Source organism: Bos mutus, chromosome 5 (assembly GCF_027580195.1).
Source record: "Bos mutus isolate GX-2022 chromosome 5, NWIPB_WYAK_1.1, whole genome shotgun sequence".
In the NCBI taxonomy this organism is placed as follows: domain Eukaryota; kingdom Metazoa; phylum Chordata; class Mammalia; order Artiodactyla; family Bovidae; genus Bos; species Bos mutus.
The window spans coordinates 109,814,734-109,839,076 of record NC_091621.1 but is presented as its reverse complement, the minus strand read 5'-3'; the positions used below and the strand labels follow the sequence as shown (position 1 = coordinate 109,839,076).

The 24,343-nt window shown below is 51.4% G+C and overlaps 1 protein-coding gene across 1 annotated transcript; it reads left to right on the top strand.

Annotated features, from left to right (window-relative positions):
* Positions 1-934: 934 nt before the first annotated feature.
* On the top strand, positions 935-22,940 carry GTPBP1 (GTP binding protein 1). Its single transcript, XM_070371565.1, has 12 exons — positions 935-1,187; positions 3,766-3,877; positions 10,064-10,244; positions 10,804-11,152; positions 13,991-14,114; positions 14,916-15,030; positions 16,889-17,033; positions 17,149-17,331; positions 18,101-18,236; positions 18,841-19,019; positions 20,226-20,426; positions 21,306-22,940. Exons 1-12 carry the CDS (start codon positions 996-998, stop codon positions 21,396-21,398), a joined length of 2,010 nt encoding a protein of 669 aa, XP_070227666.1. The 5' UTR covers positions 935-995; the 3' UTR covers positions 21,399-22,940.
* The last annotated feature ends 1,403 nt before the right edge of the window (positions 22,941-24,343 follow it).

The window sequence follows — 24,343 nt, the reverse complement described above, 5'->3', positions numbered from 1 at the left end:
GCCGTGGCCAGCATTATTAGAGTTTGACTAATCCCTAACTTCAAGCTTTTCAGTCTTTTGGAAGAAGAATTCAAGACAGTAGAACGGGTATTGATAGTGTTTTGAGTTGGAGTTTTCCACAGCTGATGACACTGGAAGAATCTCCCATAGGAAGCTACCTTAGCAGACACTAGAGTTTCGCCTTTCAGTTTACAAATGTGGTGAGGTACTTTTGGCTTCTGTTTGAGCTGGTTGCCTCATTTTGGTCGTGTAATTGCTTTCTCCGCAGAGACAATGAATGGGGAATTCTCCCTAAGGTCAGCATTTAATTAATTGCCGCGCTCTGGCTGCTATAGTACTCCAGGCATCGATCTTATTAAAATTGCCTGGAGATTGCCAGCAGGTTGAAAATCCGTCTTCTGTGACAGCCTGGAGTCATTGAGTTGAGTGGGAGGTGACTTGCTCAGTTTACAATCTCCGTGGGCGCGGGACTTATCCGAAGACTGGATTGGGCCTTTCTCCTGTCTATCATCGGAAGGCTCTCCGCCCCCGACAATCCTACTGCAGGATTTGGAAGCTGAGCACCGCCTCTTAAATCTTGGGGAGTGATGGGCGGTAAGGGTAAACGCGATGTGTATATCTCTCCTTATTGGTTGGCTGATGTGTCAGTCGTACACCGCTCTGCTCCCATTGGCGGGAAGACTCCAGGCCGGTAGCGTGGACACTGTACTGCCCACTTGAAAGCTACGATCCAGGCGCGTGACGTCCCAGACTTTTGTTGTTGGGCTTTGGGCCTCATTAATTATTCATTAGGTACTTGAACGAGCTGTAGCGATTGGTGGCCGAGAGGGCCGGTCGATTGTTTCTTAGCTAGAGATACGTGTCACCCTCTACGCGGCGGGAGAATTTTCGCATAAATTATTCTGATAAGGTTTGGGGGCGTGGCCGCTCATAGATTAGGCAAATAAGCTGAGAGGGAGGGGAGGCCGGCTACGAATTAGCCTAAGTTATTAAAGATGGCGGCGGAGCGGAGTCGCTCCCCGATGGAGTCGCCGGTCCCGGCCTCTATGTTCGCCCCCGAGCCCAGCTCTCCGGGGGCGGCCAGAGCCGCTGCGGCTGCCGCCCGGCTCCACGGGGGCTTCGACTCGGACTGCAGCGAGGACGGCGAGGCGCTCAACGGCGAACCGGAGCTGGACCTCACCAGCAAGGTAGGCCCCGGGCGCCGGCGGCTGAGGGGACAGGGCACTGAGGGGGAACCGGGCGGTGGGCCGAGCCGTCTCTGGGGCGACGGCGGGGGCGGGAGGGCCCAAGCCCGCCCACCTGTAAGTGCGGGACGCGCGGCGGGCTCCCGGGCTAGGGGCGGCTCCGGCTGCCCGCGGGCACCGCAGTCCTTCTCTGGTGGCGCCCACCCGGCCTCCCCGCCGTCCGGCTCCCGCCGAGATCACAACCCCTCGGCTCCGCCACGTGGAACGCGGGCGCCCGACGCCGGCAGCTGCCCGCGCAGTGGCGGTCCCCACGCGGTGCCGCCTCCCCGGGACATCGAGAGGGACTCTCTCCGTGGACTGTCCACGGCAGCCGAGGGTCGAAGGTGGCTCTGGCAGGGCGAGCGCGGGAGGATCAGGTAGTCGAAGGGGGAGCCGGGAGGCAGCTTCGGCTCTTCCTGGTGTGGAGAAAGGCAATATTAAGTAGTCACTCAATCAAGAATGTCTCCTTTAGAAATCCACCCAAAACAAAAGTGAAAGATGGGCATGACCCATAGTTTCGTCTTCTGGGAATGGAACCTTATCTTGTATGACTGGAATAATGAAGGACGTTTTAGATCGTGTTTTCTGAGCTTTTGCGAAGGTGGGCAGGATTTTAAGCGCTCAACCTTCTGCTTGGCGTTGGTGGGGGCGGGGATAAATAATTAAGTATAATTTGGGACTGGCGTTTTGAAGGTTCCTAACGTTGCTAAAGGAAAGAATGCTAGCTTGGGAGTCGGACTAGGCTGGGTTCCCTTTTCTGCCCTGCCAGTTAAAAAGGCTCTGTGACCTTGGGAAAGTGTCTTAACCTCTCAGTTCTCCAGCTTCATCATCTTTTTTTAGTACAAATACGTAGTAAAAATGAGAAACTTATGTAAGAAATCTACTACACTGCCGGTTACTTACTACTCAGTAAATGTTTGAAGGGAATTGAAGGAACTGATGATTCTCTGTGCAGATTAAATAGCAGCTGATGCAAGAGAGCACACCCATCTCACCTCCTACCTGTTGTTGGATACTTACAATAGAGATGTTTAATGAGTTTTGAAAACATTTGTGATTTTTTAGTCTGTGGTGACAAAACTTCATGAAACTTGATCTAAACTGGAGAGAACTTTCCTGAAACCAGCAGCTCTCTCCCTCTAGTCTCCACTGAGCGCTTAAAAGCCAGCACTCCAGCTTAGCACAGGGTCCTCTCTGGTGCCTCTAATGCCATAATGAGGCTGCCGGCCAGGTTCAAAGAGAGGATGATCAGGGGAAGTGTATGAGGCAATGGGACACAATGCAGAAGACCCAGCACCTAGGTTCAAAGTACAGGCTCTGATGAGTCAACTCAGGAAATTGTAAGAGATGCACTTGACTCGGAAGCAGATGAACTAGATGTCAGTTCATGGCCAAGGTGCTGAAGAAGCCTGAAAACAGTGGGAAATGGCCCAGCAGAGTTGCAAACAGATTTATTTCCTGACCAACTTATTTAATGTTCCAGGGTAGGGAGGTGTGTCTTCGTCATGAAGCTGAGGAAGTCTTTCTCATTATTTTAAAGATGCTGTGTAAATTAATACTGATGATATTGAAAAAAACTGATGTGATGAGAGAGAAGAGATGGGTTAAATAGACTGATTCCTGAGGGAAAGGTTAGAAGCTGTAAGTGTATATACTTGCCATAGTTAAATGTGGGGATGGACATAAGACTCTGAGAGCTTCCAAAGAGAGAGGGAATTAGTGAATTGCGGTATCTAGTTTCATTTAGGAATGACTGGGTGGGGAAAACTGTAATTACCACTTATTGAGCTGTGGAGTGGATGCTTTACATGTTATCTTATTTGGTCTTCACAGTGGCCCTAGGAGGTAGGTAATAGTATCTCCATTTTGTAGACTAAAAAAACTGAGACTCAGAGGTTAAGTTCTTTGTCCAAGGTCACATATGACAGTTTGAGAATGGAATTTGACATGCCTGTTGGTAAACAGCCTCCCCAAATAAATGGTTGATATTTTAATGTTATTGGCAGAAATTCACAAAATAATGGTGTTGATACCCATCTTAGAGGTTAGGGTGTTTTGTTGATAAAGATAAATCTTGCAGCAGTTTTTACTGCCGATTCCTAAATAATCAAGATAGCCAAGGCAAGATGGAACAGAATTCTTACGTTGTTATAGGAACCATTGGCCTTGGATGGAGAGCATGGCAGTATATGAGATCCCTGTCCTGTGAGTTGCAAGCTGCAGGTAGAAGACCTTGGCATGTAGGTGTAAAACACTGCTCATTAATTTCTGGCTACAATGCCACATTGTCAGTCCCTGTGGCTCCTGCCCCTTGTGTTAAGCAGCAGGAGGCAGGCTGCTCACACCCTCTTTTCTGTGGGTTGGGGTTCGAACAAACTCATAAGGCCTTGAGCTCAAAGGCTATTTGAAGAGAGGCAAAGAGGCCATGAGGGGGCTGCGAAGCTAGTTTAGGTCAGGGCGCAGTGGGGTTCAGTCAGGGTCTTTGTTGGCTGTGGTGCTCTTCTAGTAAGTGTGGTCCTAAGGCTGTTGGTTTCTCTTCTAGCTGGTTCTAGTGAGCCCTACATCAGAGCAGTATGACAGCCTACTTCGGCAAATGTGGGAGAGGATGGACGAGGGATGCGGAGAGACCATATATGTCATTGGGCAGGGATCAGGTGAGCATAGTTTTCCTTTCACTTTATTTTTAAAAACATTATTTAGAGCACATTTTCCCTCTTTTATCAACTTTTCCTGTTCGTGTGTCTCAGTTGCAGTGATTCTTTAGTGTCTGCAGAACTGTTTGGGAGAATGTGAAAGTACAACGTGATAATGTTAATTCCCACCTTAGTGGTCCTAATGTGCTTGACTTTAAAGATTCACTTTCCAAGAGATTTTACAGAAACTTCGTTTCTGCTTCCAGTACCCTGCATTTGCATAAGGTGTGATGAAGCACAGAGCAAGGAAACTTCTTGTCTGAGATAATGGAGTAAGTCACAATTAGGTCTAGAATTAAGTCTTCCCTAGGTAGTTCTAGGTCTTCCCCTCCAAGTCTGATTTACCAGTCCCATTGCTGCTTGTTGCCTGCTTAGCAGAAAACCTCTGTGATACTTCCTGATGTCAGCAAGAAAAGGACATCCAGAATTCTCTCTTCAGCAAGGCTGCCTTGCCCTGGTCCACACTGACCAGTCAGTGGGAATAGCTGTGAGATCCTATCACATACGTAGGCTTGTTGCCATTCTGGAAGAGACTTGTTATTGCCCTCTAGCCCTCTTATTCCACTTTAGGGGCCCATTGTTTTAGAGGAAGGCCACCCCCCTGGCAGCATCCCAGATTATATCCTGGGCTTCCCACCCCCAGTCATTCCTAGTTTATACTCTCAATGCAAAGCCTGCTTACTCTTACCTTCATTTAGACATTATCTTTGCTAAAATGGCAGCTGGGCTTGTTTAATAGTTATCAGTTTAGCCTGTACTAGATCTTGTCTGTGGTCTTTGCAAGTTTTAAGTAGGCCTCCATGCATCATTAAAGGACTAGTTCTCTTCACTGAATGTAGCTTTTTATAAAGACAGGTAATAATTCTTCTACAGTGTGAGTCTAAGATGGTAGAAATCTCAAAATCAGTTTTGAACTGTTTGACAAATATCTATTAAGTATCCTTCTAAGGTCTTGATACTGTTGCAAAACACTGGATACTTATAATCTGTCCTCTGTCCTGAGAAGGAAAGATGGCATATACATAATTAACTTCAGTAGAAAACAGCATTTAGAAATGCTGCAAAATTGACGCAAGGAAGAAGGGTTTGATCTCCCAATACTGCTCTGCTTTCCTTTGAAATGTTTCTCATGTTTATCCTTTCCTTTCTGTCTTTGCTGCCACCTCCCCAGTTTCAGGTCTTATCACTTTAAAGAAGGCATGGTGAGAGAGATAGGCCAAGCAGGAGGTTCATGTCGAGAGAGAGAGATGGTCAGCATTGTCAAGTGTTACAGAGACAGCAGGGAGAGTTAGGTTCAGAAAAAGCCATTCCATTTGGTGACTAGGGGTTCATTGGGAGCCTTTTGAAAAGCCTTTGTGTCACATCTGGCCTGCTGTAATAGGATGAACCACTCAAAGATCACTTCAAACGTATAAAATTGAAGAAAACCACATCTAGGTCAATTCTGACAAGTCTTGGGACTGTTTGTTGAAGATGCAGATTCTTAAAGCTGAGTTGAGTTCGACTCTGCGACCCATGGACCCTAGCCAGCCAGGCTCCTCTGTCCATCAAGTTCTCCAGGCCAGAATACTGGAGTGGGAGGCCATTCCCTACTCCAGAGGATCTTCCCAACCCAGGGATTGAATCCGGAGAAGGAAATGGCAACCCACTCCAGTGTTCTTGCCTGGAGAATCCCAGGGACGGGGGAGTCTGGTGGGCTGCCGTCCACTGGGTCGCACAGAGTCGGACACAACTGAATCGACTTAGCAGCAGCAGCAGCTCCTGCATTGCAGGCGGATTCTTTACGGTTGGAGCCACCAGGGAAGCCCTGTAAAGCCCCCACTGCTCCCTTATTCTTTAATATGAACTCTTAGTGAACTTTACCAGACCTTGATGGCTCACAGTTAATTAACCCTCCCATGGCAAAGCATAAGAACAAACATTCATTAACATGTATCTTACACACCAAAGCATTATCTTGGCATCTACCAATTGGATACTATTAGATTCATAGTGACTCCTTCCTGCTGGAATTCTTTAGAGACAGAAAAAGATTGCAACTAGTTAAACAAGTTCAACTTCAAATGGAAGACTGAAGGAGATGCAAAGCCCCAGGGGTCAGCTCCATCACTGACTTCCCGTGTATTTGGGGCTTCCCCTCTGTTGACTGCTTCCTCCATCTGTAAAATGGGGCTAATGGTACCATCACCCCCACCGCCACCCCCGCCTCAGAGAAATCTGTATAGATAAATTAGGTTATTAAAAAATTCTAAGCAGGGTGGAGGATTGTGCTCTTTAAATATACATTCTTAAGACTGATATTAAAAGGAGGCACCGTGATTAGTTAGTTCAAGTTCTGTAGTTAGGTGAGGTTCTGGAACCTGGCAGGTCTGAGTTTGCCTTACGGGTTCTTTCCCTTGCCTTAAAATGGAGATAATAATAGAATCTAGCCCGTGGTATCGTGGTGAGGATTAACACTTGGCATATAGTAAGCACTATATAAATGCTTTTTAGTATTAGTAGTTAGTCACTTTTTAAAGGTTCCAGGTTATAATTGATTTACCATGAGATCTCTTTCAAAAAGAACCTTGTTCATTCCTCAAATATTAAATCATGACTTTCTAAGAACTAAGTACTGCATTAAAAGTTCAGGAAATGTGGGAGGAGTATTATAAGTTTGTGGCAGGGTCAGAGAAGGCTTAAAAGTCTTTCTGAAGGAGGAGGTGCCCGATGAGTGAATTCTAAAGGATGAGTAGGAGTTTCCTAGGTGAGTGGAGGCAGTAGTTAGTGAGCCAAGAAAGCCACAAGCACAGAGGCATGGGGGCATTGTGATTGTGGAGTTTTTGGTGGATCAGAGGTGATTCAGTAAAGTGGGAATGAGGGTGAGATTGGGAGTGTCAGGAAGGGACACTGGACCGGTAGTCAGGGCCCAGCTCTGAGAGTCTTTGAATGCCACACCAAAGCGTTTAGACTTGTATCCTAAAAGTATGGGGACCCCCTACTGCATGTTGAGCAGGAGGGTGAGTCAGGAAGCAGGACCGAAATCTGACTCGCTTCCCACGAGGCTTAGTATGTGGCCCTTAGTGATTGGACCTCTGACTTTTCTCCTTGGCTTTTTTTCCCACTCCTACCAAGTGAGGACATGCTGGAGAAGGCTGATGTGACTGGGGGTATTTTCAGTCACAGAATACTGGGAGCCCTGGATGGATAGGTGACGCTATTGATTGCCCCCTGGTGTGAGATAGAACCTGAAAGCATTGCTTTTCAATGTAACAGAAACAGAAAAGGGGATCTGGCCAGAATGGCAAGGCAGCCAGCCTTCTCTCAGGAACAGTTCCAATCCCTTCTCTGGGGAAATCCAGAAGATTTCCAGAGCTCAGTTGGCCATGCATTTAGAAGCTCCTTGACCCAACTGCTCACTCTTTGCTCATTTGTTTTAGCATTTTGCAGACATTTGCGGACTTGGTATAGGAAAGGCACCCCTCATGGAGTGTCCAGGGATATTTGAGATACGGTCCTTATCCTCGAGATGCTTGCGTATAGTGGGTGAAGACACATCCAAAACACTATTCGTGGTAAATTTCATAAGGGAGCAGAATAGGTAGGCTTTTGACAAGTGGAAATGTGCTGATTGGCTTTCCAGGGTAGGAAATACATGAGCAAAGGTGTAGAGCTGGCAGAGTGCAGAAAACATGGGGGATGGTGACTGGGCCATCTGCACTGGAACAGAATATAGGAGGGGAGGATGGGGAAGGGGTGGAGTAGTTCTAATTCCTTAGATGGACACCTCTAAGGAATTAGAACTGGACGCTGCTGGACCTGGGGAGCCTTTCCAAGGTTTTGACTTGAAAGTGACAATGTCAGCGCTGTGCATTGTTTAGGAACTCGAGCTTGTGCATCTATGCAGGATGGGTTGGAGGAAACAGATGGGATTTGTTAAGACCAGTTAGGGATCTTGTGATGATTCAGGTAAATGAGGGCCTGAATCAGGCTGGTGACATTGGACTGGCAAAGAAAGGAGAGCAGGAACAAGGAAAGCTAGACTTGGCAGGACTAGAGTAATGAGTATTAATCTTGGGTGACTGGAAGGATAGTGGTGTCATCAGAAACAGGGAAGGCAGGAGGAGGAACTGGTCTGGCATTAAGGGGAGCCCTTGCCAAAGGAACAGGCTCTAGGTGTGGAATCAGAAGACCCATGGCCCCTCTGCTCCCTCCCAGCTCTGAGACCTCTGGGTTCCGTGTACCCCAATACTAAATGGGAACAGTAGTATCTAACTCATAGGGCTACAGGGAGGACTGAAATGCTTTGTTAATGCTGTTAGTTTTTGTGCTGTTGTTTAAAAAGGGAGTGGATAGAGCTCTGGGAAGAGGACTAGTTATGAATGTTTCTTATAGTTTTCAAATGACAGTGGAAGCCATAGAATATCCAGATAGTCGAGGGGAATGTTCAAGGATAGAGAAGAGGGCCACTGACCAACTACTGAAAAAGGCTGGCATCTAGGGGCAGGAGCAGGAAGAGCCAGGAGAGGAGACAGAAGGAGAAACCAGAGGGTGGGAGGTGAAGCAGGAGAATCTGGGGGACTTCCCTGGTGCTCTAGTGGTCAAGGCTTCGAGCTACCAGTGCAGGGGGCACTGGTTCGATCCCTGGTTGGGAAACTAATCCCACATGTGGCAAGGCATGGCCAAAAGTAAATAAATAAAAAGAAAAACAGAGTTCGGGTTATAGGCAAGCAGAGTGGGAGTGAGGTGCTTCAGTCAACAGGGACGGTGGCCAGTGGCATTGACTCTGCAGGGCTTGAGGAAAGGACTTTGGATGAGGGGGTAGAAGGCGTCTGCTGACTTGAAAGCCAGTTTTTTTCCAGAGGCATCAGATCAGTGAGTAGGTGGTGAGGAGGTGCAGTCACCAAGTGTCCTCTGGCGGGGATGGCAGCACGGTACATTTGCTGGGGCACAGGAGGAGAGGTTGGTCTCCTTTAGTTTAGGAATGGCTTGAACTTGTTTGTAAGGGGAGACGTGGAAGCGGATGAGAGCAGCTGCAGGGTCTTGGGAGGCAGAAAAGAAAAGAGGTGGGGCACATGCTGCAGGTGAGCCCAGGGAAGGAGCAGGGGTGCTCTCGGGGAGACAGGCTGGAGGAAAGCGGAGGCAGCTACTGTGGGAATTAAGTGTGACTCCATGTGGGAAGCACCTGACCAGATTGTCAGACAGTAGGCACTCCATAAATTACTGGTTGATTGGTCCTTCCTCCCTCATCCTAAGCTCAGACTCAGTTTTTCCAGCTCCTTGCTGGACGTTTCACCTGAGCCACCTCCGTGAAAAATCTGTCCCTAAAGCCGTTCGTAAATTCTCTCCCCATTTTCCTTTGTCTCCTGTCCTTGTTATCTCTTGACTGTATTATTAGAATTCCTTCCTAAACTTGGCTCCCCGTTTCTGGTCTCTTGCTTGCCAGCACACACTTTACATTGCTGCTCAAGAGATCTTTCTGTCCCACGGCGATCTGATCATGTTACTCCCCCATGTAACCACCGAGGCTTCCCTCCCTGGTATATGTGTGTGTTGCTGCTGTGTGATGTTCACCTGCCTGACCATTTCCACCTGTCACATGGTCTCCTGCCACTTGACATCCTGCTCCCCAGCACACCAAGCTGCTTCTCGGTCCCTGAATGTGCCATGATCTGCCGGGCTCCACGCTTTGCTCTGCTGCTTATCATGTCTTCCCTCCTTTCTCTGCAGGCCCGTTTTTCATGTTCGGAGTCCCAGCTTGAAGTCAGCACCCTGCAAAGCTGTGTTCAGCTTCCCTAGGCAATGCTAGTTGCTCATGCTTTACATTCTCTTTGTACTGTTGTATAGTACAGCACTCAAGCAGTATGGCAATTAATTAATTTCCTGTCTCTCCCACTGGGCTGTGAACCCGCCAAGGGCACCTGTATTCCCAGTACCCAGCATGAGACTTGGCATGAAACCTGGGAGAGTCTCCCTGATTACCATTGAAGAAATTAATGACTGCCCTGCTTAATGGGGAAGCCCTGTTACTTATGAACTCCACACGTGCCCGAGTGTCAGAAGTGTCAGGTAGAGAGCCATGTTCTGCAGTGCCCAGAGTGGGGCCCTGGTGACGGGTGGTTAACTGGCTGACTTGGTGGCAGCTGACGTGTGGACTCTTGTCACCAGATGGGACTGAGTACGGGCTGAGTGAAGCTGACATGGAGGCCTCCTACGCCACCGTGAAGAGCATGGCAGAGCAGATAGAGGCTGATGTCATCCTCCTGCGGGAGCGGCAAGAGGCCGGGGGCCGTGTGCGCGATTACCTGGTCCGAAAACGAGTAGGAGACAATGACTTCCTGGAAGTCAGGTGAGGGGCCCTGAACGGTTCCAGGTCCCCTGCAGCATGACCTTGGGGTCCCGGGCACCACAGAGAATGGTGATTGAGCCTTTGACACCGGGCACACTCACTTCGTCCTTTTGCTTCCTGAGGCCTGGAAAGAGTGTCCAGTGACATCAATGGCTCCATTCTATGTTTCCATACTTTTTCATCTTTAAATCCTCCCATTTGGAAAGAGTGGGAGGGAGGCCAGCCCTGCGTTCTGTGGCCACTTTGTGGGGGTACTTGCTCTCCCCTCAGCCTGGGAGGCTAGAAACCAGGGTCATGGAGGAGAGCATCATGTGCCCCTCTTGGCTTTAGGGCTCCTGTCGGGGAGCTCAGTTCCTCCTAAGTAACATTTTAGTCCCTGGGTACAGCTCCAAGAGCATTCCCAATGTGCTCACCCATGACTCAAAGGAGCAGAGAACTGGAGAGGCTCAGGGGTGAGCCCGTCCCTACAGGTCCAGTTGCTGGAGTTCACTTCACTCACCTACCAACTCTCACTCACCCACCAACTCTCACACAAATGTATGGGTTTGTGTACACGCAGGGTAGCAGTTGTGGGCAACGTGGATGCTGGCAAAAGCACCCTTCTGGGGGTCCTGACACACGGGGAGCTGGACAATGGGCGAGGCTTTGCCCGCCAGAAACTCTTCCGCCACAAACATGAGATTGAGTCGGGTCGCACCAGCAGCGTGGGCAACGACATTCTGGGCTTTGACAGTGAAGGAAATGTGGTAAACAAGCCAGACAGCCACGGCGGCAGCCTGGAGTGGACAAAGATCTGTGAGAAATCCACTAAGGTGATTACCTTCATCGACTTGGCTGGCCATGAGAAGTACCTGAAGACCACTGTCTTTGGCATGACCGGCCATTTGCCTGACTTCTGCATGCTCATGGTAAGTGAGGTGCTGCTAAGGAGGGCGGGGGGCTTCGGCTCGGATCCTGGTATATGGTGGTATACAAGTGTTTACAATTGTTCTGAGGCAGGAGCCTTTGGTTTAGGGCATTGAAACCGGATAAGAACGACAAGTGTTGCAAGGGTGCCCGGTCTTCTCAAGGGTGTACCTTGATCTTTCTGCTAGGTGAGGCCAGGAAGAGATCCTCGAAGAGAAACCAAGGTGCCATCTGCAGACCTCTCTTGTTTTTCAGAGAGGTGTAGAGGAGGGTTCTCCCGGGGCGTTTCTTACTACCTTCTGAAAGGAAACACCTCTGAAAGGTGTTTCCTCCTGGGGTCGGGCTATTTTTGAGGAGATACTGGGCAGCACCCTCAGAGATGGGGCAGCCTGGGGATGAAGTGGAGGCGAGAGCACGGACAGCCACTGAGGGGCTAGAAGGCGGTCTCTTCTGAGCCTGGGACTGGTGTCCGCCTCTCACAGCTACTTGTTGAGAGGCTTCTGTGTGCCTGGCACTGTGCCAGGCCCGAAAATAGAGCCGTGAACAGGCTGTCCTGAGTGCCCATAGAGCTCACAGTCTGGTGGGAATAGACTTTTCAGCACCTCACCACGTGGATAAACTGAAGAGGGAAGGGAGCAGAGGCTTCTGGGCTGGATCACGTTGTGAATCCCGCAGTTGGGTCTCTTGGATCTTCCTGGCCAGAGAGTAGGAGTCTGTGAGGCCCACAGCCTTGGTCACGACTTCAAAGCTTTCACAGAGTGCAAGCAAGCTGGTTTTCCTTTGGCAAATCCTTCTCAAAGCCCTTCCCCATTTCCCAGTCCCTCCAGCTGCCTGTATTAATAAGTATAGTAAATGAAAGCATCTGTTCAGCACAAACTTGATCAAGTTGCCCAACGAACAGGTTCTCGGGCAAATTCTCTCCAGCCTGGAGAGCAAAGAGAGGCAGAGCATATGTGTGAACACTCGTCAGCTCTCTGCCCAAGGTTCTTAGGATCTCAGTGTGGTTTCATCTCCTGTGTCTTTGGACGTTGCAGAGACCCTTACCAACCTTGACTGGCCAAGGAAAGCTGCTCTTCCCGAAGGGGTTTTAGAGGAAGAGCGTAGAGTGTATTTGGGGCAGTTGTTGGATTAAAATTAAGGGTATAGAAATCAGTTTAAAATGAACGTTTTTCTAACTGAGCTACAGTTAGCTAGTGTCAGTCACTTTGCGACCCTATGGGCTATAGCCCTGCAGCCTCCTCTGTCCGTGGGATTTTCTGGACAGGAATACCGGAGTGGGTTGCCATTTCCTTCTCCAGGGAATCTCCCCAACCCAGGAATCAAACCTGGGTCTCCCACATGGCTACAGTGATCAATGGACATGTCTTCACCCCAGATGAGATGTTATAAATTATTTAACTTTTAGGTCAGGAGCTAAATACTAAAAATCTCTGTAGAAAACAATGAAATACTTGATTATTGTTTCATGGCAGTCAATTTCAAAAAAAAAAAAACCCTTGAAAATACAGAGACAGCAGAGAGAGAGCTTTCTCATATCCCTCTTGGAAGAAGAGAAGCAGGTCTGGGTAGGTTAGGAAAGGTGGTGGGAGGGATGGGAAGATTAGGAGGAAGATGGTAGAGAGGTCGTGGTGTAGTCAGAGGGAACATGTGTGGGACATCTGTGTTGGTGGGGTGATAGCTCCCCTGGGAACTGTGATGACCAGTGAGAGCATCACTTGAAAACACTCTGGAATGTATGAAGGCCTGTATAAATATGTCATGGCAATTTTAACCTTATTTTGTTTTAGTGAGTAATACATGCATATGGTATAAAAATTAAAAGGTACCTAAGGACTTTAGAGGCTTTCCACTTTAGAGTGAGAAGTCTCTCTCCTGCCTCTGTTCCGTTTTCTCCGGAGGCAACCAGTACAGCCAGTTTCTTACACATCCTCTAGAGATATTTTGTAATCATACCAGCAAATGTGTGTGTATTGAAAGTAGATTATATTATAGACATTGTGACTCTTCACCCCAAATGCCTCTCACAGGTCCTAAAATACTTCAGCGCACAGTCTGCTACTGTTTTTACACCCAAGAAGATGAACAAGAGTGCACTAATATCATACAGTATCTAGTCTAAAAGTGTTTACATTATCTCAGATGTTCCCTGGGATGTCTTACAGCTGCTTTTTTTCAAACAGTGATCTAATCACCACTCTTATACCACCTTGCTTTTCTCCCCTTCAAACATATCTTAGAGAGTACCCCATATCAGTGGAGAGGAATTTCCTCTTTCTTTTGCAGGCACACTTGTGCATGTGCATTAATTCATGTAACTGGCCTTTATGATACTTGGAAATGTTTATTGTTACAGGAAGGAATGATAACAGTAGTAACAGTGGCTCTTGCCTGAAGACCTAATTCCTGCTAGTTCTGTGTGGCCCTTTAAAACATGTTTGGTTATTTAAACCTCAAGTGAACTCTTTAAAGTGAATATTATTCTCCTCCCATTTTATAGATAGGGTAACTGGGGGCCAGGGATGTTAAACTGAATCCACTTTGATGACTCTGGACAGTTCTTTTCCCAGACTGAGTTTGTCTTCTTTTTTATTGCCTCCAAGTCTCCTCAGATTTTGACAGGCCATCTTGTTATATGGGAGGTTAAAGCGGTCTGTGCCCAGCCCAGCTTTCAGCTACAGCTGTTTGGTTTCTGGCCGAAGACTTGCGGCCCCTGTGTTCTGTTCTGATAGTGGCCTCAAAGATGAGAGTGCTCTCTTCCCTCAGGCTTCTTTGCGCCCCTGTGCCCACCAGCAGCACTCTCTGTGCCCCTTGTCCTGATAGTCCTTTCTGTGTTGGGGCAGGTGGGCAGCAACGCTGGCATCGTAGGGATGACCAAGGAGCACCTGGGCTTGGCGTTGGCCCTCAACGTGCCTGTGTTTGTGGTGGTCACCAAGATTGACATGTGTCCTGCCAACATCCTACAAGGTAAGTGCTGGCGGCAGCAGTCTGTGGCACAGTCACCCACGGTGGCTCCTTGGTGGTCTGCAGCCTGGGATCTTCTGCTTCCTTGTACTGGGCATAGACCTTGGCCTGAATGTCCACCAGCCCAGAGACTTCTGCTTCCTCCCTGTTTGGCTCTTGGTCTGAGCACAGCCTGGAGTTACCTCCTGCTCATTGTTCCTTCTGGTTAAAAATGCAGGATCCTTGAAGGCCCTAATCTGGCATCTCTTTTCAGATGGTTCTAGGCAGAGGGGGTTGGGTTTTTCCATCTAAGCTGGGCATATATGGAGACATTTGGGCAGAGTCTGATGGTCTTTTGCAACCAAAGGCTTCAAAACAAAGTTGCAAGACTAGGCTAGAGATGGTGGGAGAGAATGATCTTTCTGGAGGGCCTCGTAAGGGCTTCTGCAGGTGTCTAAACATCCAGAGATCCTCTTGTCAGATGAATTTTTTCCCAGGAAACAGAGCATTCTAGGAACAACACTGTCCTTCTCATGGACCCCCAAGTCACTTGCGTATAGGATGTGAGTCTTCTAGAGACTCTGGAGAAACCTGACAGGTTTCAGACCTGTGGCCTGAGCACACACTCCCCATCAGTCTCCTCCTACTCTGGCAAGCATTCACCCAGTTTTGGCCCTCCTTCTCTTCTCCAGGCATTATGGCATTTAACACTGTGTGTCTGTCTGTCTCCTGCTGAGTCAATAATGAGTGGACCTGTCTTGCCTTGGAAGCCTAGCCAAAGAGAAGGCTGTGTCCCCCTAATTTTGTTCCATTTCACCCTGTAAGAAACCCTGAAGCTGTTGCAGCGCCTGCTGAAGTCACCAGGCTGCCGGAAGATCCCTGTGCTGGTGCAGAGCAAGGATGATGTGATTGTTACAGCCTCCAACTTCAGCTCTGAGAGGTAATGGTGGGGAGCAGTCACTTGGGCACAGGCACAGAGATTGGTTGAAATAGATGATTCTGCTCGCAGCGGTGTTGCTCAGGGGCTGTATGAGGTGACCCAGATTGTGAGGTGCTGGCCTCACTGAAGTTGGAGTACTAGCTGAGACTTCAGTGTCCTTATCTGTGAAATGGATGTTATCTTCTTCATAGGGCTCTTGTAAGTGTTGGCAATGATGTATGTAAAGCACTTAGCACTGGCGTGGCTGGTGTTTGATAGATACACAGCCATTTTTATAACTGTTTCTGTTGACTTTTAAAATAAATATATTTTATTTATTTGGCTGCACTGGGTCTTAGTTGCGGCATTCCGGATCTAGTTTCCTGACCAGAGATCAAACCCAGGCCCCCTGTATTGGGAGTGCAGAGTCTTAGCCACTGGACCACCAGGGAAGTCCCTAATTTTTTTATACTGTTGTTTCTCAAAAGCTCTCTAATCACAGATGAGTTTTGGCATTTACTCATTAGCATGTCCTTTGATTCTATAAATATATATATATTTTTGGCCGTGCTGGATGACTTTTGGGCTCTTAGTTCCCTGACCACAATTGAACCCAGGCCAGCAGTGAAGGTGGTTGACTGCCAGGGAATTCCTTGATTCCATAAATATTTATTGGATGTTTGTTCTGTGCTGGGCTTTTCATTTAGGCATTGAGGACTCAGAGTTGACTTGGGCACAGTCCTTGTCTTCAGGGTGGTTGGCTACTGGTCAAAGATAGTCTCTTGGTAGTAGTAAATTTTGTTGACTCCGCTTCTTCTCCCGTAGTCTTGGGGCTGTTTGCTCCAGGACCCAGAGCAGCCCGACATTTTGGCCTTTCTCCCTGCCCTACCTCTGTCTTTAGTACCACCAGTTGGCCAGCAGAGGGGGTATGCTTCAGTTGGCCCCATTTCAGTTCATTCATTTTGTTGAGTGCCTGTTCTGTACAGTCCTTATTCTAGATGTAGCAAACGTGTAATTCCTGATCTTGAGAAGTTTGATTAACCATGGATAGCAGATAGGCAGGAAACTATTATATATAGAATGGATAAGTAGCAAGGTTCTACTGTGTAGCATATTCAGTATCCTATGACAAACCATAATGGAAAAGAATATAGAAAAGAATATATAATATTGAATATATATGTATGTGTATAACTGAGTCACTTTACATAAAAATTTAGCACTGTAAATCAACTACTATATTATATTTCAGTGTTTGTTTTTTTTTTAAAGTTTTCTGAAAACTCAGAGGGAGTCAAGGGTACCCATCTGGGAAGGATTCTCTGGAAGGAGGCGGCATTAGAGATGGGCTATTCATACTGAATACAGTTTCCTGATGAGAGGATTTAGTAGTTGGATAAGAGGGAAGGAGTCCAGGCAGGCGGATTAGAGTGAACAAGTACATGGGAATGAAAAAAGCTTTGAGGAGAAGGGAGGATTCGCCAGTCCAGCTGGAATACAGGACTCTGAGAGAAATAAACTGGTAGGGGTGTCGGGAGGAAGGATTCCATCTGGTATCTCATCAGTGGAGAGTTGGTTAAGGGTTTAAGGATGTGTGCGCTGTAAGAAGAAGGGGTACTCACGAGCTCCCAGAATAGGGCAGTGGTGCCAAGACAAGAGAGGAGGGGACAGATTTCAGGGACAAAATGGTGTAAGGAGAGGAGGCCTCAGGCACGGGTTGGTGGGCTAGGTGGGGCCTGGGAGGCCAGTGACGGCATGGTGGGGGCACCCTCAGTCACAGCAGCCGTGCCTGAGGCCTCCTGCTGCTCCTCCCTGCTCAGGCAGGCGCTCACCACGGGCGCACCTTTCTTCCTCTGTCTCCACACCACACCCCCACCAGGATGTGCCCGATATTCCAAATCTCCAACGTCACAGGTGAGAACCTCGACCTGCTCAAGATGTTCCTCAACCTGCTGTCCCCTCGCACCAGCTACCGGGAGGAGGAGCCTGCCGAGTTTCAGATTGACGACACCTACTCCGTCCCGGTGCGTGCGTTTCAGTGGGCTGAACAGGGTTGGGGCACTGAGCGGTGCTTCTCCGGGGCTGTTGGGGCCATCTTGTGCTGCGGATGGACTCACTGGGCTGGGGTCTTCTCGGCAGGGTGTGGGGACCGTGGTGTCTGGGACGACACTGAGGGGCCTGATCAAGCTGAACGACACGCTGCTGCTGGGCCCAGATCCCTTGGGTAACTTCCTGTCGATTGCTGTCAAATCCATCCATCGCAAGCGCATGCCTGTCAAGGAGGTGCGCGGGGGCCAGACTGCCTCCTTCGCACTGAAGAAGGTGAGTGTGGAGAGAGCTGCAAGCTCCCTCGGGCTCTGCGTCACGCTGGGCTCTGACTCATCTCCAGCTCTCAACAGCTGCTCTGCAAGGCAGGGAGTGCTGACCTCACTTTTACAGATGAGGAAACTGAGGCTCAGAGAGCCTGAGTGACTTGTCAGGGGAGCATACTGGGACTTGAACCCAGGCCTGTGGCCTCCTGAGCTCTGTTCCTCCACACAGTGTCTGGCCGTGGTACCCTGCACCAGGGGTGAGGTCAGCTGGGGGCCTGCCTGCTGTGCAGAGGGTCTTTCTACCTGGGGCTGTTGAGGTCTCTTGCAGAGTCTCTTGCCATTCAGCTTTCAGTTCCTGGGGCAGGGGACTGGGGTGACTGCTGGCTCCTGGGTCACCCACTTTTCCCACCAAACGAATTAACCAGCAAGGCCAGACTTTCTGCTGTCCATCAGTCGTATTGTGCTTACCCTGTTTCTCCCACTTGAGTACTTGCCTATCTTTGCCCTTCTGCCACTCACTCAATTCTAGCCCATCCACAAGGTCTGGCTGAAATGACGCTTTCTGACTGAAGTCTTTCCTGAGCCCCCATAACTACCCCCTGACAGAGCCCTAAAGTCTGCCTGGGACAGTCTGCCCTAGAAAGCTGGTGGTCCAGCGCAACGAGAGGTCAAGGCCCTGTTGGTCCCAGTTCTCAGAGGGACTCCTGCCCCACCACACCAGGGCGTGAAGCCACAGGGCATTACTGTCCCTGAGGTCTGGGGTTCCCTCTTGTTTTCAGATCAAGCGCTCATCCATCCGGAAGGGCATGGTGATGGTTTCTCCACGCCTGAATCCCCAAGCTTCCTGGGAGTTTGAGGCCGAGATCCTGGTCCTTCACCACCCCACCACAATCAGCCCGCGGTACCAGGCCATGGGTAGGTGTCAAAGGGCACTGCCAGCCGGAAGTCCCCGGCTCCAGCAGCCCTCACCCCAAAGTTCCAGCTGCAGCCAAGAGTCAGGTCTCTGTCCTGTTTAGTGACACCATCCCCTCTGTTCCACCTACAAGCTGTAGCCTGTGGTCTGTTCATTCTTGCAAACACTAACCGAGCGCTGGTTCTGCGCTGGGCACTGGAGACTCAGAGACCTCACACTCAGTCCTTCAGCGGACGTCTGCCAAGCGCTGCTGTGTGCCAGGCAGTGATGCTAAGGTGCTGGGGGACAAAGACAAGATGGGTGAGGGCACTGCCATCAAGAAGCCCAAAGTCCAGAGAAGGCACGCATACCAGCAGAGTGCCTGTGTTCAAGAACTAGGACGGTGGGTCCAGGGACCAGCGGGGTCTATAAACTGGAGGACAGTGGGAGAGTGTGAGGCAGGATCAGTCTGAGAGCAGGCCTCCAGCTCACTTAGCCACACTCGGCCCCTCCAGGTTTAGCCTGCTACATAGCTCAAGCATGGTTCATGCTTTCACTCACTGCCTCCCCTGCCCTGAGGCCCCTGGGTGGCTCAGGCCTCTGCTGACCTCCTGGCTCCCTTGGCAGTGCACTGTGGGAGCATCAGGCAGACGGCCACCATCCTGAGCATGGACAAGGACTGTCTGCGCACTGGGGACAAGGCCACCGTTCATTTCCGCTTCATCAAGACCCCCGAGTACCTGCACATAGACCAGCGGCTGGTGTTCCGGGAAGGCCGCACCAAGGCCGTGGGCACCATCACTAAGGTATGGCTGGGCAGACCACCTTGCCTGCCTGCAGGAAGTGCCGGGGGCTTCCGGTTCTAGCCTGTGAGCACAGCACGCTCTTCTCGAGAAGCCCTGTGAAATCTTACCAAGTGCCATCTGCTCTGCTGCCCTGAGAGGCATCTCTAGACCTCCCGTCCTTCTGGGCTTTGGTGGCGACCACGGTGGAGAGAAGGTGGGGTTGAGGCATGGCAGTCGTCGGTAGGAGAGAATGGTGGGAGAATTTCCTGGCCTAGGCAGAGTCAGCTTCTGAGAAGCTGGGCACAGGCTCCAGTGGCCTGGCTGGGGCAGTGCCCTTACAGTAGTGGGTCCAGTTGGAATGAGTGCTGGCCAGCATTGGGGCATAGGCTCAAGCTCTTTGTGTTCTGGAGCCCGCCTCATGCCCTCTGCAGACTTTATCCGTGGCCTTGAGTAGGGGCCCTTGAGAAAGTGGTCTGATCCCTGCTCCATACAGCCTGTCTGAGATCTTGGAATCAGGCTCAGGCTTGCTTTCTCTCCAGAATGGCCTTAGGCCCATTCGTGTGACCCTGGGCCTGCAGTGTGTGTTGGGGAGAGGGGAGGATCGTGTCCTTGAAGGCCCCCTTGCTTCGGACTGGCTGAGGGTTTGGCTGAAGCTACTAGCACGTGCTCTAGTGCCCTTGGGGGTGCAGCCGGGCCTGTTCCCTGCTTTGAGATTGAACTGGGATCATCAGGGAAGGCTCTGAGTCAGTCCTTCCTGGGTGGTAGCTCTTAAGAATTCTGATGGCAGCACTCCAAATGCTTCCAGCTCCTGGGAGACTCACTTGGTCTCTTTGGGAAGCCTGAAATGAAAACTTGCCCCAGACTTTTGTTCCATGGGCAGCAGGAGGTACGGTTGACGCTCAGGGCAGGCTGGACCCCCTGCCTGGGAGCTGAGCTGAGTAGCAGATGCTGGGGTTCACACATTGTGGGAAGAGCAGCCAGGGTGGGGAACAGCCTGAAACCCTTCTGGGCTGGGTGGAGACCGCTGAGACATTGGCCCCGATCATGGCAGCCTGAGTGCACTGAGGGGAGAGGGCAACTCGCCACCCTCCAGCCCCTGCCTGCCTTGCCCAGGCCCTCCAGGCCAGGGGTGGGAGGTCCCTGAGACCTCGGGCTGGGGCGGGGGCAGTTGAGCCCATGTCATGGCTGGCAACTCCAGTCTTACCCCCACCCCCTTGGTTCTGGCAGCTCCTGCAGACCACCAACAACTCCCCAATGAACTCCAAGCCCCAGCAGATTAAAATGCAATCGACGAAAAAGGGTCCCCTGCCCAAAAGAGAAGAGGGGGGCCCCTCTGGAGGGCCCACAGTGGGGGGCCCCCCACCAGGAGATGAAGCTTGCTCCCTAGGGGCCACCCAGCTGGCTGCATCCAGCAGTCTCCAGCCACAGGTGAGTGCTTCCCCGGCCAGTCCGGCCCCTGACCACCTCAGGCGGGCGGGGGCGAGAGTTGGGGGTGGAGGTGACTCACAGAAGAGCCCAGGCAGCCTTTGCCAGCCTGCCGTGTCCTTGAGTTCCTCAGTGGGTGTTTCCCACACTCCAGGCCTGTAAGTGTTCTCTAAGTGGGAGCTTTTGGTCTCTTAAGGCAGTGTTTTTCAAACTTGAGATGTGGCCTACGTAAAGTCAACTTAATGAGTCAGACCAGCATTTAGTTTTAATGAAATAGAATTTAAAAATGTCAGAGTTTCCCTGTCACAATAAGAGCGAGTGGTGTGTGTGTAAGAATACAAGTGATGTGTGCACACTGCAGCCACGGGTGTCCGAAAGATGCTGCCTTCAAGGGTCCTTCTGGGCCCCTTCCCCAACGTGACGTGAGGGGTGGGTGGCCTCGGGCCCCGGTCAGTGTGGCTCTCACTCAGAACCTCCGGCCAGCTCTGGGCCCTGGAGTCCTCTCCTGGCACCCCCACATCGCTCCTTTCCAGAGTCTTCCCTGACTCCTCTCTGGATAGAGAGCTTCTGCCTGGACTCCTCCTTCCTGCTCTCCCCCCGCCCTCCTGTCGAGTCTCCCCTCTGCGTCCTTTGCATGCTTTCCCTTTGCACCTGTCAGCGGTGGCACGTGTTTGCTCCCGCCCCCTGTGTGCCCCCTGAACTGCTCCTCACACCCTGATCACTGGGACCCACCGCCTGCGAGGAAGGCAGGGTGGGCGCCGGCTCCATCCCAGACAGCCGCTCGCTCACAGGCGGCCCCCGCTTCCCATGGCCCCTCTGTACCCTGTACTGCCCTGGGCCCAGCGGACCACCGCTTCTCAAGCTCCTCCTTCTCTCTTTCAGCCCAAGCCCAGCAGTGGGGGCCGGCGACGGGGGGGCCAGCGTCACAAGGTGAAGTCCCAGGGGGCCTGCATGACTCCCGCCAGCGGCTGCTGAGTCTCCCCAGCCCACCTCCGCCACCCGAGGGATCCTAGTGCTCTGGCCCCGGCTCTGCCAGAGGGACCAGAGCAGCCCTGGCGCCACTTGCCCTCCCCCGGCCGCACCCGGAGCCTCATCATTCCCCCCACCCCCATTTTCCAGGGGGGCTGTAATTTATAAGCTGAGGAAGGTGGCCAGACTTCCAGAGAGGACTGGCCATCTCCCACCCTCCTCCCTGCCTTCTTCCTCACTCACACCTCTTTTGTACATCCGGGCCCTTAGTTTTTATTCTTTTTATTATATATCTCTCTCTCTATCTAGTGTGCGTGTGGTTGTGTGTGGGCATGTGTGTCTGAGGTGCAGGAGTGCGGCCGTTCAGGGCCCTGGGCGTCTTTCTTCTTTTTCCTCTGTGGCTGGCCACCGGCCTCCAGGAGCTAGCTGGCTGCCTGTCCGTGCGTCCGTCTGTGTGTGTCTGTGCGAACCTTCTGGGGCTGTCGGGCTGACGCGCCCCGCCTCCCCTTCCCTGTGTCCATTCTCTGCGCCTGGAGCCGCCTCGGGGCTGCGGGCGTCCAGGTGGGAGTGTCTGCTGGTACTGGAGTCCTCCTTCCGGCACTTGGGGATCTTAGCAGAGCCAAGAGTGGTGGTTCCCTAGTCTCTTTCTCCCTCTTGTTCCCCTTGAACCCCCAAACAGTTAACGCCAAAAGCTCTTAAGCTGTAACGTGTAGATGTGTGGAGGGTATTGGCGATTGGATTGTAGGGTCCTCCTTCCCCTATCTCTGACCCTCGCCCTTGATCTAGACAGCTGATGGCTTTTCTTGCCCCTCCGAGACAATCTTCTGTTTGCCTAGCTGACTGGGGTGACCCCTCCTCGGCCGATTCTGTCACGGTAGAGGCTCTCGCCTCGCCCTTCCCATGGCTGCCTCCTGCTTGGACTTGGACACTGAGTCTTGTTGAACCTCGGGCCACTGAGGACCAGGATTGGGGACCGCCCGCTCAGGCTCACACTCAGCAGCCCATCTTTTTGGTGGGGGTGCCGGCTGTTCCTCTGAGCCAGGCAGGGTCAGAACCCCTCCTTGCCCACATCGCCCCAGTGTGGCTGCTACAGGAGCACAAGAGTGAAGGGCCAGAGCCCCAGATTGGGAAGCTCTAATTGGAGTACAGGGAGGGCAGGTAGGAGGTATTAACAAGATTCTTCCAGACCCATCTCAAGAGTATTAAGCCCTCAGGAAGAATCATTGCCTGGGGTGGGAGTGGTGTTGTCCAGGCCAGAGGGCAACATGGGCCCCAAACCAGCCTGGCCTGAGCTGTGGACTAAGCCCTCACTTCAGGGTGGACTTGTGGGCAGAGCTGTGTTCTTTCTCTAGCCTGGGACACTCACCTACCTGGCTGGGTCCTTTCTCAGCCTCACCTCCCCTCCGTCCCCAACCCTTCACCACTCCTCCTGCGTCCAGACCACTGGTCCCCTCTCCTCCCCTCCTTCTAACTATTTCTAGTTACCACTTACCTGTGGCCATGGACCGACCAGACCAGCACACAAAATAAAAGTTTGTTCCAAGTTGACGGTGTCGTGTTCCCTGCCCAGCCCCTCCAGGTGGAGGCGCTGCCACAGGGACCTCCATTGCTTTGCCTGCCCTGGAGCCCCAGCCGCAGGCGGGGCCTGTAGGAGCCCAGCCTCTCCTGCCAGGCAGGCGTGGCTTCAAGAACCCAGGCTTCTCGGCCAGCGGTGACCCAGGACCAGCTGGCATCCTCTGAACCTCAGCTTCCTCATCCACAGCAAGAGAGGTGAATGCCTGCATCAGGTTGTGAGGATTCAGCGAGAGAAGGAGCGTGAGGTCCCGATGTGCCCAGCATGTGGGAGGTACCCGGTGAGTGGTCACCGCGTGGCTTCTCACCCACGCTGGCTCCCAAGTCCACAGCAGAGGCCACAAGCTGAGTCACAGGCTCCAAAGGAGAAATGTGGCACGGACTCGGCTCTGCTGTGCAGCTGGGACCGTGCCAGGCATTTCCCTCGCTTCCTGTTCTTCGACATTCGCAGCTACCATCTGTGAGGGAGGTGGCGTTCATGACATCTTTCCAGTTAAGGAGAACTCGGAGCAGTGCCCCCAGCCGTTCCAGTCACCCGCTCCAGCATGTCCTCCGGTCGGCCCTGGTTCCTTTGTCTGCTGGCTGTTTCCCCTTTGCTTTTTTGACTCTGGTTCTGCTTAGAGGGGCCCTGCCCAGTGGTGCCTTCATAGTGGGAGTTCCAGGTGGAGTAGCAGCGCCTGCTCTCGGTTCCCATGGCAGGTGCTGTGGAATTTCACGTGGGACCTTGAAACAGGCAGAACCACATTTGGTTGGCAGTCTCTTGCCTCTGTGAACATAACCACTTCCTTTACATTTAGATGCTATGGCTTCCACCCTGGCCTCTTCCTTCACTCAGGTCAGTCTTATCTCTGTGGTCACCGGGCCCCCACCTGCTAGCCAGGGGACTGACGGCAGCATTTTACTGTCGTTGGCTGGGACTGCAACGGTCTTGTGTGAGTCTCAGCCCTACCCACTATTTGGAACAAACCACCAGCCCTTTCATAGCTGATGAAGAAAAGTTGTTAATCCAGTCATCTTAAATGGCAAATCCTGACCTTCTGCAATGCAGTTAGCATGTATGGCCTTTTTTAATTCATCCAGGCCCTCTGTTCTGGCCTCCTGACTTTCCCAGCACCAGAATAAGGTAACAGGAACATGCCATGGTGCAGGGAAGAGTAGGTTTGACTGGGGTCATGAGACGGACCATGGAGAAGATGGCTAGGTGCCATGGTCAGGATGAGGCATATGTTGAGTCCAGATGGGGAACCACCCCTGGCAGGCTGTACCATGAAGGACTCATGAGATTTGAATATGTACAGACAGGCCCCAGAGGGCATGAGCGGAGGCCCTGAGCTCTCTGTATGTGGTCGGTTCCAGAAACCATTTACTGGTGCTGCTTA

Excerpts from the sequence above, each read along its gene's own strand:
- GTPBP1 (XM_070371565.1), top strand. The coding sequence starts at position 996 with ATGGCGGCGGAGCGGAGTCGCTCCCCGATGGAGTCGCCGGTCCCGGCC. Across the intron at positions 14,115-14,915 it reads TCCTGCCAACATCCTACAAG|AAACCCTGAAGCTGTTGCAG; the intron begins GTAAGTGCTGGC and ends TCACCCTGTAAG. Across the intron at positions 18,237-18,840 it reads CCCGCGGTACCAGGCCATGG|TGCACTGTGGGAGCATCAGG; the intron begins GTAGGTGTCAAA and ends CTCCCTTGGCAG.